At 39.3% G+C, this 13,872-nt stretch overlaps 1 protein-coding gene across 2 annotated transcripts in view; it reads right to left on the bottom strand.

Annotated features, from left to right (window-relative positions):
• Nucleotides 1-13,872, bottom strand: part of LOC131682976 (histone deacetylase 4) — a 113,017-nt gene that overhangs the window by 22,069 nt on the left and 77,076 nt on the right. For both annotated transcript variants that reach the window (XM_058964812.1, XM_058964808.1), the window contains exon 3: nt 78-185. In XM_058964812.1, the coding sequence (XP_058820795.1) occupies nt 78-185 (108 nt within the window). The remainder of the gene's footprint in view (nt 1-77; nt 186-13,872) is intronic.

Below are 13,872 nucleotides of genomic sequence, written 5' to 3'. Positions count from 1 at the left end.
GAAACTGTTGCCAGTTTTTGCTGGGAAACCAAACATTAAGGAGGGCAGGGTGATGGTGGGCCCACTGTGAAAATTACCTGAAATTTGTGCTCAAGCTGTTGTCGGTGCTGCATCTCTAGTTCTTTGTTCTTCTCCTGGAAGGCATGCCAGAGTTTTTGCTTCTGGATTTCCTGCTCTTTGCGAAGCTGAAACCAAAAAAATATAGACGCAATTAGTATCAATTAATTGAAAATGGTTGGAGGTGCGATTGCACGAAATTTTGGTTTGAGGCTATGATTGTTTAACGGCATTTAGTCAGGGTGCACTATTGAATTAAGTTTTTGTTCTTTATTGTCGGTCTTGCATCAAGAATACAATAAACACTTTGGCTATATATCGATTTGAAAATTGGAGGATATTGAAAGTGTCTTTATTAAAACTGTAGAAACAATTCTTCGCCAGAAATCAAGGTTAGAATCAGCAACACAAATTCTGCACTAAATTTATAGTCGTTAGCAATCCGCACAAGGTAAAAAAAAACAACTCATGATTGAAAGAAGGTAAAATCCCCGTTAAAATGCATTCAGTCGAATATGAATCAATATCAGGTAATGTAGCTTGAACTTGAGCTTGTGCGACCCACCCCTGGCTACTACTCCGTTATCGATCTGGACCAGCTGTAGATAATAATGCTTGGGAGTAGCGAAACATCTTTCAATGTGCAACTCCTGGTAATTCTAAAATGTTTTAATTGATCAACACTGACGCCGGCCAGGCCCGAACGTAGATCGCGGAAGGAAAGGGAAGGAATATTAGTCCGACACTTGCTTTTGCTAGGGGCCGTATATACTACTGCGCACTCCACAAGTATCACAGGAGGAGGATATTTGTTAGTAAGTATAGAAGTTGGATTCTACTTCTTCATTATCGACGCCAGAGGGGTGACTCCACTATCTGGACTAGATATCAATCCATCAACTCATGGACCAGGAACCAACGGGTTTACTTCCCTTCCGAAGAAAGACGTAAGCACAGATTTTTTCACCTCAGAAAAATCTCAACGACCTCGGCTGGGATTGAACCCAGACCAACTGGAGTAGCGGTTACGATTACCACTTAACCACCGGCTCCGTCTGAATCAGTATCAGGTAATTCAAACAAATTAGAAATTTTACGTTTTCTGTTCTTTAACGCAAAAGGAAGTACAGTCGTAGTTTTGCATGTCGCTTAAAGTAGAATGCGATGCGGCAAATAGGTAACCGAATCGATGGAATACTTAAGTCGTACAAATCTGCACATACTTAATTTGGAAATCACCCCACATTTGCATGATCTGACAGGGAAGAGGTGTTGGATGTAACTCTCTGCTCCGACAGTACTACGCATGAGTTGGCTCGTACCCAACGAGCTCGAACCATTGTTATCTGATCATAAGTACATCACCCTTGATAACTTAAACGTCTCGTTGCATATCGTCACATATTATAGTCCCAAGTCTACAAACTGGGAACTCTACGGAGAGGATTTAACGACTAGGTTTCTTGGGTACTGAATCGAACGAATGAATCTCCAAGAGACTTGGAGGAGGTCGTTGATAAAACAAACAGCGTACCAAGAGGCTTGTCCGCTTCGAGTTATGCGTACTTCTAGAGGAACACCTTGCTAGAATACCGAACCTTTCAGACTCAAAAAGTTATGTAGAATAACTAGGAATCGCAGACGCAGGGACGAGTCGGAAGACTTTAAGTTGGTTTACAAAGCTTACAGAAATTCCCTTCGATCTTCTGAGCGAAATGGTTGGAAAAGCCTCTGCACAAATGTCTCAAGTCTGAACGAGACTAATAGATTAAATAAGTTATTTTTGAAATCGAAAGTTCGATTAGAGCTGCTAATTGTGATTTCTCGTTCGACGAAAATGTAGTATTCAACTGTCTTTTTGACAAACGGAGGATGTACGGAGCCATCACCAACAACTGCCCCTGAGCTCTTTTTAGGTAGTTATTGTTCTTGGACTTTTGCTCGTAGAATTGTGATAAACAAATCGATCAAATGGGCGATTGAAAGCCTTGTTCCGTGCAGATCTCCGTGAACAGATGGAATCATTCCCGTTCTACTTCAAAGAGGATATGAACACTTCAAGCATATTTTGAAAAAAGTTCTTACTTGTAGTTTTGCAACAGGATATACCTTTAGCGTAGTGGAAAATAATTGTAAAATTCATTCCCAAAGGTTGCCGCGTTATTTATGAGAGGCAAAGAGTTTTAGACCGATTAGTCCTTCTCAAATTGGTGAAACTTTTTAATCGATCACTACATTCAGGATGTTGGCTTAGGCGAGCATCCACTTTATGCAATATACCATGCTTATCAGTGAGGGAAGTCTACTACGACTCTGTTACATAATGTTGCCTACAACACTGAATTTTTTTTTTCGCAAGAACAATCAAGCTTAGTACATTTTTTGCTATTGAAGGTGTTTTCGACAACGTGTCTTTCGAATCCAGCTTGGAAGCAGCACGAGGTAATGGAATATCTTTATATATCACAAACTTGATACACGGAATGCTTAGCAACCGACATCTGTGCTTATTGTTACAACAAACAGAGATATCGAAATTGAGTGTATGTGGATCTCCTCAAAGTGGTGTGCTGTCACCACTTCTATGGCACCTTGTCACCGATGGCTTATTGAGGAAACTTAATGAGCTTGGGTGCAATGATGCTTTTCACGCAACGAAAAATTACAACCGGAGCTTGTCCGTTGCAGTTTTTTGACTCTGAAATTATAGTCGCAGATCAAGTACGTTGGGATAATTCTTGACTCAAAGCTGAATTGGTCAGCTCACAACGAGAATCAAGAAAGATTACATGACCTTCGGCCAATGTATATAGGCTTCCGGCAAATGTTGGGGACTCAAACCCAAGTACATTCAGCGGATCTACACAACAATTGTTAGACCAATACTGGCATACGGGTGGCTTGTGTAGTGGCAGAAAGGAGAAATCACGACAATCCAGTCAAAGCTAAACCGTCTTCAGAGGATGGTCTTGACGGCGATGACTGGTGCGTTCAAGACAACACCAACTGATGTTCCAGAGGAACACTGCGGCCATAAATTGTTGCTTGGGAAGAGTATTTACTTACTGCCAGTATTCCTTCTCGCGAGGAATGGGTGTCTCGTTGTATGGAGTGCCAACTTGAAGAATACGTAGTTTGTTACACTGACGGTTCTCTGTTGGAGGGTTGAGCCGGTGCCGATATCTACTGTCGTGAAATGAGATCAGACCAATCTCATTCGCTTGGTAGATATCCCGAGCAGAATGAAATAACAAGATTATAACAGAATGCAATTTTCGTAACATATTGTGTTATAAATTTGGTCTCGTTAGTAGTTAAAATAACAGAAAATTTTTACAAGTGCCAACGGGAGATATAGTTTTAAAATATTCTTGTTATGTGTTTCTGATCGGGTGCTGTACCGTACCGCGTCTTCTGTGTGGCGTACAATCGGTACTACAAAAGTACTTAGTTCGGTAGATTCGAGATCGAAATTAGTAATCGAATGTCGGACTCAAATTGAAGAACTCAGCATTTTAAATGCTATCTACCTATTATAAGTATCCGGTCATTCATAGAAAACTGGGCGGATGAAGTCACTGACTTCGTTGGTCCGGAACCAGTTCTATCACTGTTAATAAGTTGGATAAATCACAAGATTCGCTCTTGGGCTGCATCCGGCCATGCCAACCATTGGCAAAGAATTTGTGGCATTTTTTCAAGCCCAATTGAAATATTCCTGTCAGGGCACTGACTGGACAATTCATACTCAATTATCACAGCGTGCCGAGTATAATTCGTGTGATCGTTGTCAATGTTATTACGGAACTTCATATCATTTGATATGTATCTACTATGCAGTAATGCAATTGTGTATCCGAATTTGTAGTTCGTTATATTCATTCCATACATAGATGAACCTATGTACAGAGAGCTAAAACTTAATGATATGCTATTATTCTTAGTGCAGTGTGGCAAAGAGCTATAGGCTTTATCAGTAGGGTTCATTATTCCTTCGGTAGTGAAGAATCGAGAGAATGTTTATGGTTTTGTGTTGTGATTGCATTGTGATGTCATTTTCCATTTCCCTACCTTTTTTCTTTCACCTCGCTTTCTATTCCTATCAGTAAAGTTATGAGACGACATGGCAAGGCACAAATCTTCAAATAACAAGGGGAACACCGATAATCCACCCAATACGTTCTGATGTCTGATCCATTATTTCAAAGGACCCTCACATTTAAAATTATTGCCACATATTATGCCACCTTAATGTCAATTTTAGCATTATTCTAATTTTTTGAGAATTGTCCTACTCGAACTGCAGAGTCTCGGAAAAGTACCCCGTCAGAATCACTCACTACAATTGCAGACGTGGCGGGAAATGTGAAGATCTCGTGCGTTTGTGCGTTAACGTGTTCGATCGCGTGGGCGATTCTATGTCGCGTGTGCTAGTGTAACTTCGCGTGTATAAATGCGATTTTAAAACCGTGTGTCCAGTCGCATATTTGCGTGTGGGGATGGTTGCGCGCGAACCGTCAATCTGGTACACTCAGGTTTTTTTACGCGGGGGATGCGAGCCGCGTAAATGAAAACCGCGTAAATGAAAACCGCGTAAATTTCAAAATCCGCGTAAATGAAGACCACTTAAATTTAAGAATCCGCGATAAAGGGAACCTCATTGATGGATACCGCGTAAATTCCAAAATCCGCGTAAATGAAAACCGCGTAAATTTCAAAAACCGCGTAAATGAAAACCGCGTAAATTTCAAAATCCGCGTAAATGAAAACCGCGTAAATTTCAAAATCCGCGTAAAAAATACCGCGCAAAAAAAAACCGCGTAAAAAAAACTTGAGAGTACTTAATATTTGGAGTACACAACTTCAGATGCTAGAATAGAGTGAGTTCTTCCATATCACTAGAGTTCCCGGTCATGTCACCATGGAACGTGTTGTCTTGTGGATATGAGTGTCATTTTTTCATTGGTTCATCAGAAGGCATAGACCTAGACTGCTAAGGTCGAGAGTAGGGACTTCTGGAACTGACCGATCCACAGCAGCGCGAGAGCGGGACTTTGTAGGTTCACGCTTGAGACTGCGTTTGACAATTTATAAGTGCTAAAACGTTCACTTAGTCACCGGAGTGTTATCCCTTTTGCGAGTTCGCGGGCTTTGGTGTGCGTGGATGATAGCGAAGGGCTCGAGCGTTTTATGTTAAGAAGAAATGATTTTTTGTAGGTGAAATCCAGTCCTACCAGAATAATTTAGACATACTTACAAATTTTGCCCATAGTGATGTTATAAGGGTTCAAAACAGGCCAAGATAGAAACCAAATCAGCAATAACTCCTCACAAAGTATTCACAGCTATTTGGTCTCTTCGGAAAAGCTGCGTGTTTTGTAATCACGAAAAGTACCTCAAAGCATTTTTAACGCTAAAAATCAGAACCAAAATTGTTATAAGTAACAAAAGAATTTTATTAGTTCATCTGAGAAAAAGTCTCATAATTCGATAATAGTGTACCAGGGACAGCATCTCTTCGCAAATTTTATAAAATTACTCTCTTCTACAACTCTGTCGAAGACGGTCAAGCATTCAAAAGTTAGATTTCTCATAGCCTACTAGTAAAATTACCAAAAAATGGTGCTTTTTGAACACTCAAACATTGTAGAATGTAGAAGACGTAAAATCGCTAATATGGACATTGTTGACTCCAGTGAATTAAGTACCTCAAAATGCCGTTTTGAACCACTGTGTATCCATAACGACTAACTCGAAGAATTTCGAAACGGTACAGAGATCGGACATTCCATGGTAATTTGTTGTGAACCTGAACGACCATATCTGAGAAACAATTGTGGCGGTTGTCCTGTGACATTTTAGTTAACAGAATGGAATGGAATTGCGGGAATCACTCCTTGACCATTCGAACTGAGCTACGCTACAAACGACCAGATCTACCATCTGCGCGAGTAGAGTCAACTACGAAAACAATTGAAACTTAGCTTGCGAATCATTCCCTACTTCGTCATTCAAAAATATTGAAGAAGACATTGTTTCACGCGACTGGCGATAACTAATAGGAATTTCTATGCGGAAACCAGAAAAACCAGCCTCCTACTACAATTCGTATCGGCCGATCTTTCATCGTTTACGCCCTATCGTATCAATCTTCAAGATATTTCTAACTCGTCTTTGTTCTTCGACACGTCTATGCAAGAGGAAACTTGATTCGTAAAAGATCCTAAAAATATTTACAAATAAATGAATAAGAATACGCTGTCTGTGGCAAAGTGTTCTTCTTTGACGTATCACATATCGAAGAGTCCAGTGTCTCCAGTATCATCCTGCTTTCGCTTACCTCACAAAATTAGTTGCAATTCAGAATACCCTCAGAATCGGAACTTTGCCTATTGATCTCTCTGTAAACAGATTTTTTAATTCAAGGAAATTAGAGTGCATACTTTCTACCTCAGAAGAAGAAGAAGAAGAAGAAGAAGAAGAAGAAGAAGAAGAAGAAGAAGAAGAAGGAGAAGAAGAGTGTTACTTTAGAACGTTCGATGTTCATTTTTATCGTATTGCGCCCACTGATTGTAATCTATGCGTCTGTCAAGTATTACCAAAACATCAAACACGTTGTTTCGTCTACACAAAATATCGTGATGCCAGACATCAGTTAGAAAAGTTTGTGCGCTCTCGAGGTCCTATTCGACATCATAGTTGGTGAAATTTTTGAAAGAGCGGACCTATTTTCTATATCATTATTCTACCGTTATTTGAAAACCATAACTGTTCAAGTTTTAGCTAATATGGCCCAATAAGGAATCTTCGATCTTCCAAAAAATAACAATTAATTCTGAGAGGTGCGACCTGTATATTTTCGGTTTATGGCATATACCAGCTATTGCGACCATAGACGTTGCAATGCTTCGCGCACCTATCCTGAGTCGGTGTTCGTTCTTTTGTATGTAAAGAATCATATGTAATCTTAATAAAGACGCGGCTTAAGAAACAAACTGCTACCCCACCTAACTGGACAAAATTTTAAGTTAGGATCTATATTGAAATCCCAAATGTATTCTACGATCGAACCTAAATATATAAGACAAAACTTTTTTTGTTTTATTTTACTTTAAATTTAAATCGGCAACAAATAGTTTAGTTCTTAAACCAATATGAGATAGCTCGTTACAGATAAAAAAAACGTAAGAGACCTAAAGACCTAGAATGTCCCTGATTTAAAAATGCACAATATAAAGTTCCTCACATTTGTCGGAATAATGCTCTTAGGTAAAATATTCCGCTTTATTTCCACTTATAGTATCGTAGTTGGATTAAAGCAGAACACTTTTTGTCAAAACCAGCCTTTAGAATAAGTGTATGTTTTGGATTTCAGTGTGTTGAAGTGAAAATCTACGGATCTACCTTCAAACAAAAATGGCCACACTGATTACAATACTTCATGGAGACTATCAATGTAAAATAACAATAAAATAATAAAAAAAAAACATGTACGTAAACTTGAATGGTAACATGTACGCCCACTTGTGAAATTGCGCAGCAATCTTGTACATAATTGGTAAGCTAACTTGTATATAACACAAAGACCAAAGAAGCACAAAAATCGCGAATGTGATTAGAAAAGTTGATGATGTTTTTGTTCTCTTTGTATTTGTATTTGTATTTGCATTTGTAAAAAATTTATTCATCTAACATTTAATGTCTTAATGAAATTTCCTAAAATTAGTGTGATTCAATTCGTCTTCTAAATCCAGATGCGGTGAGGTTAAAATCAAATAATTCGGAGAACTCGTTGAACCTCCGAACCATTGCGATGACAGGACTATTGGCAGCATAGTCAGTTGGTCTCATTTCAGGAACAAGCATCAGTCTTTGGCGAAGAGTACGAGATGGCGCATAGAAATGCATTTGTGCTAGTAGGTCAGGTACGTCGTATTCATCCAGCAGTATTTTGGCCACAAAGACTGCATGCGATGTCATTCTCCTTTCAGCAAGGGTGTGCAAGCCTAACAAACGACAGCGGTCTTCATACGGCGGCAAGTTTTGCGGATCACTCCATGGCAAGAAACGCAGAGCATATCTGACAAACCCTATTGAACGCCTTCGATCCTATTGATCCAAACAGCATGGTAAGGATTCCAAACGACATTTCCAAATTCTAGCATCGAACGCACTAATGAACAGTAAAGAGCTTTAAAACACAAAGGATCACGAAATTCGTTGGATATCTTAAACATGAATCCCAGTTGTCGATTGGCCTTGTCGATTGTAGCAGAGAAGTGACGATGGTAAGTCAGTTTATAATCCAGTATTACTCCTAGGTCTTTGATGTAGTCAACACGTTGTAGTTGATTTCCAGCAATATTATAATCAAAAGGGAAGGTGTTCCTAGTGCGATGAAAGCTGATGACACTGCATTTGGGCTTCCGGATGTCCTACATTCTTTACCAAATGGACTAAACTATGGAGTCTTGTGTGAATAATGGCAACGCAGAACTAAGGCGATCATCGAAATGACAAGTTCAACGTTTGAAATGTACTTCGCCCGGTCGTTAGTCGAGTATATGTGTCTTTGTATGAGCATTCGTTTGCTTGTGTATGATCGTATGGTTAGTATAGAAAGTTGCGTGGACGTTTTTTGGCTGCTTAGGCGTCGTTTTTTGAAAGTTTGATCACGTAAGTATTCGACGGCGATTGCATGTTCACGCGTTTGTGTCCCGGTTTGGTCATGAAAGGCTCGAGCGTTTGCATGTTAACGATATTGATCACGTTGCGTTTGTTTGTCGCGTGTGTTAGCGTGCCTATTTTTCGTGTCAATACGTGAGGTCATTTGCATATTGGCGTGGATTTTCGAATGTTTGCGTGTGCCGTGATACTGATGTTTAATTTTGAGTTTCCAGTTCAGGTGTTGAGCTTCCTATTTTCGCTAGTCTCCGGTTATGGTACGTTGAAACTAGTTGTCTAGCGTAGATACCCGAGCCTAGACACCAGGACTGAGGGCAAAGGATCGCGATTTATTGTTCGCGCTCGTGACCAGGTTTGTCTTATGTGAACGTGTTTGATTGCTTGAGCGTTTGCATGTCGCGTGTGCTAGCATGTATGTATCTTTACGTATATAAGTTTATTTGTTTTTGTATGTATAGTATATAGTGTTTTCGTTGGCATAATAACGTTGCCTTTTGTATACTCGCGCGGTCGTGATTCTAATATACAATGTTTTATTTATTATTTTCAGGGTGGTCCAATTGCAGGTATGTATCAAGGCTGCTAAGGCCGAGGGTTAAGGCTTCCAAGCACGGGTGATTCGCGATCATGTGGGAATTTGCTTTTGCATGATCGCCGTTGAGACCACGTTTGCAAATTCGTAAATGCTAACCCATTATCTAAATCACCGAGGCGCTTGTGTGTTTGTGAGATCGCAGTATGTATAGTAGAGCAGTAATAAAAATGGTCCATCTGAATTTTGTAAACGGAAACACCGCAAAAGCTAGACCATCACAAGTTCCACGCGAAGCTTGAGCCCAATCGGACATGATCAAGGGGCACTGCAAAGCGATCAAAGTCACTAAATCCTCACCCGTGAAAATTATCAGAAATCCAATAGGGAGTGGTGGTACAATTGAAGTGTTGACAGATTTAATAAATTTCTGGAATTAATTTAACCCTTCCATCTAAAATTGTAATGTTTTATAGAAAATCTTAGCAAGTAACAACTTTCGACAAAGTTGTTAACCACATTCTGGATTACTCTTTTATTGCATTAGTTTTCAATTTGAGTGAAATAACGATCTGAACGTGTGGAGATGCAAACATGTGCATTTTTCCATACTAATTTCTAAATCCGAGGACCAACCAATTTCTACTATATTTCGCACAGTCATTTGAGTCCGCAAAAGAACGCAAGAAGTGTTGTGCTCGTTAATTAGGATCTTTTCTATTTTTCCCTTACAACCTCGAACCAGTCTATTAAACACCCAAGTGAACTAGAAAAATACCCTTGTGGTGCCAACAACGAAACCAAGCAAACAGTAGATAACATGCATTAACAACAACAAAAAGCTCCTATCATCAGAATAAGGCGGTCTATTGTGATCTTTGGGTTCCCTGGTTTGGAACGCTCCAAGTTTAAAGAGTCTCAATACCAGGGCTCATCACCGAAGCTCAGGGACCGGGAAAGTTGTTACAATTAATAGAATACTTGGGGTTAGAGATTTTTCCAAAAGAGTTGTCTCTATCCCGAGAAGAGGCGAATGACCCTAAGGATAAAACCTCTATAATCAAAATAAAAAAAGAATACTAGTATTTGTGTAGAAAGAAACACTTGTGTTCAAAGCACCAAAACTCTTGGGTTTTCACGCCATTGCATCGCAGTTTAACAAGACCATAATTGACAAGACAATAATTTTGCGCACAACACATCTACAACATAGCGCTAATACTGATGTGACAAGAAGACACTGATTGTAGTATACCATTAGACTGTACTGTAAATTATTGTACTGTTACATTGAAAACTATCGTTATGTTACTGTACATTTCTATTCGGGGTGACTAAAAATGTGCAGATAGGGAGCCACTCCAGCCATTTCTAACCTGAATAAATATCTTCCTTGGTGAGAACAGTTAATTTTTAGTGGTGATAATGTACCCAAATCTTCCTATCCTATCGTTCATTTCATTACTGTAGGTTCCCTAGCCTAGTTTGAGCTCAAACAACGCCAAGTACTTAGGTCAATCAAATTGCTACGAGTTATTTCTAACAACAGACTACTCACTACGAAAAGCATTACTCGAAAGATGTGTTATGCAACTTTCTGACCATAGACGCATTTAGATATTTGTGATGAAATACTTCGAGAAGAAGTTAAGGAAGTTTCTTCGTATTCGTCATTTAGAAACCCATCGTTGCGACGCGGCAAGCAAGCGAAAAACAACAAAGCCAAAAAACCCCTCCGAAACGGAAGCAAAATACACACACACAATTTGTCTCCGATCCCCACACAGTGGCCAATGACGCCAAACTGAAAGTGAAAAAATTTCCCACGACGAATCACTAACGGAAGTTTATTAATAGATTTTCGTCCTACTCGAGCCGGAACGAAATTAGAACCACGAGTGAGTTTTTCAAATTTGAAATAATAAAAAACTTCATTCCGCCTTTCGGTTTTCAGACGCCTGCCTAAATAGTCGAACGAAGGGCAACTAACTTTTCGTTGACATTATATGGTTGATTGTAGTCTAGAACCGTGTACCGCCTACCTAGAACGACTCACTGTTTACAAAGAGACCGGACCGAAAACGAACACGCATCTCCGGGTCGTAGCACCTTTCGAGTGTTAATTTGCTATATGCGATGTTGTTTACATCATCAATTCCACATTCAGCATCATTCCTCCTCCTACTCCTCCTCTCCGCTCCAACGATTGGTATGTTTGAAAGTTTTGTTCAAACACTTCAAACCCATAGCAAGTTCTAAAATGTCCGAGAGCGTTCGACTCAACTGTTCATTGCATCGGGCTAGAGACCTGGGGGATATAGAGCGCTTTGTTTACAGATCTATTTTTAGCTTGTGCCTGGCAGTAGGTATGTACAGTATAGTGTTATGACTTTCCGTTTTTAGTTTGCAGTGTTTTGCGCCTTTGTTAGTGGCTCGTCGTAAGTCTCTAGAGCACGCTGGCCTACTCTAGTTAGTGGTAGTTGTGAACGGCTGATTTACTACCATCTAGTCGTTCTCTCTACATATCTTGAGTTGCGAAAATGAAACTCATCTTAGAGTGATTATTCAACGAAAATTCCGAGAATCCGAGACTGGTACGCGGAAAAACGGTTGAGTCACAGGCTGTGAAGGCCAAGTGAATGGTTGTTTCCTCTTGTTTTATCTACATCCGATTTGAGGGGAGTTTTTTGGGATGCTGCGACTTGTTTCACTTGGATCAATGAATGAGGAATAAAATCGGGTCCAAGGGGTCGATTGGAATTAACCCATTCGTGCCCATGTTGTTTGTGGACAACAACTTTTTAAACAGCTATAACTTTTGATTGAGGCAAAATTTTCTTACAAAACCAAGTAAGGCTAATAAATGTGACTATTGCCTTTCATTTGAGTATTAGCAGTTACTAGGATCGGCTCTAGCACTGAAGTTATTGCACTTAGTCTAGTTGGATTCCGTTGAAGCAGTGCTACCAAGGACAGTTTACGTTGACGACAGAAAATAAATTTTTCATATATCTTTGTTATGTTGAAATATTATTGAAAACTGATAAAATTTATCAATTCAGCCTGTCTTAGGCTACGTTTTCGAAGCAATTGGACTATTGTAAATATTGAGAGAGAGAGAGAGAGAGAGAGAGAGAGAGAGAGAGAGAGAGAGAGAATTGTATTGTGTATAGGAAGGTAAAAATTGAGCAGCTTCTAGAACTGTGTGGGAAGCACCTATCTTTATGAAAAAAAAGGCTTTTCGTGTTTTTTGACCTCACTGTTTTCAAGGAAAAATTGTTTTTAAAACCCTACACGCACTAGAAAAAAGTTGGACATGAAAGGGTTAATGTGAATTGGTTCATTAGGCCATAGAACATTCTATAAAAATATTTAATTTAACTTTTTTGACAGTTCCGAGCGCTTGTTTACATGGATTTAGAAAATCTCCGATTTCATCTCAGTATAAAAAAACTAGGTTTAAGTCACTTTTAATTGCTAACACATGCAAGCCTGCTGTACTGTCATTTTTCTATTGATGTCGTTCTATTAGTTTCGCTTTGTTTTCTGTTTTGTGTGTATGGTAATAGACTGCCCAGAAAAATAATGAATTTTTGAAAACTCAATCGGCCCACCCCTGAGTCGATTCCTAGTCCCACCAGGAGTGCTTGCTCCAAATTTGAAGCAAATCGGACAAGTCTAGCTACCGGACCAACGTGCTTGAAATTTGTATGGGATTTTTCGACAATTTACATGGAGAAAACCCTCTTGCACACATTTTCGCCGCTAGGTGGCACTGTATACATCAGATTATCACCAAAAGTGAAACTTAAGAAGATAATTTTATTATCTACAACTTTGTTGAAGACTTCAAAGAGATCCGACTCCAATAGGAAAAGTTATTAAACTTTTAACGAAGTGATGTCTGAGTCAGTTTTGCATGGGGCCTAGTAGTGTATCAGTACTAGGTTCTAACAAACTAAACATTTTTGTGGATTAATGGTTAGATTTAGCTGAATAGTATGTTCGGAAGAATTACAGTACATAATACGAGTTATGTTTTGGTTAGAAAATTTTAGTTCAATCTGTGACCGCATAGATGGCGCCAACACTTTTCAACTTTTCTAGTATGGTAACCTTCTGATCTCGCTGGCCGATAGTAGTATTACGAAAAAAAAGTTTACTGAATATGGTCCAATCATGCAAACATACAAACAGTTTCATTTCACGACATAGTAGGTGTTAACTCTACCGATTTTCCAATAACCCATTTCAGAATGACAGAGACCTAGCGGTAGCGGTACAAAGCCATTTTCCCGTTTCAAATTTACACTTTAAATATGCGTTTAAAGTATGCGCCCCGAGTTTGATTTCAGATTAACCTACAAGTTGACCACAATGTTGTATACAAGTTTACGTGCAAGTTAGCATGCAAGTTTGAATACAAGTTTGTAGTTATGTTTACGTATAACTTTGCGGGGATTTTTTATCTGACCTGTATTGGTCTCCCTGCAGTGCTGTTATGTACAAGTTTAGGCAAAGATTGACAAAAACATTTAGGTTCAAACGCGTTCAATTTTGCGTAGGTTACATGAAAATTTACGTACACGTATACAAGC

This window comes from Topomyia yanbarensis, chromosome 1 (genome assembly GCF_030247195.1).
Source record: "Topomyia yanbarensis strain Yona2022 chromosome 1, ASM3024719v1, whole genome shotgun sequence".
Taxonomy (NCBI): domain Eukaryota; kingdom Metazoa; phylum Arthropoda; class Insecta; order Diptera; family Culicidae; genus Topomyia; species Topomyia yanbarensis.
The sequence above is the reverse complement of the archived record's forward strand: the minus strand, read 5'-3'. Positions and strand labels throughout refer to the sequence as shown.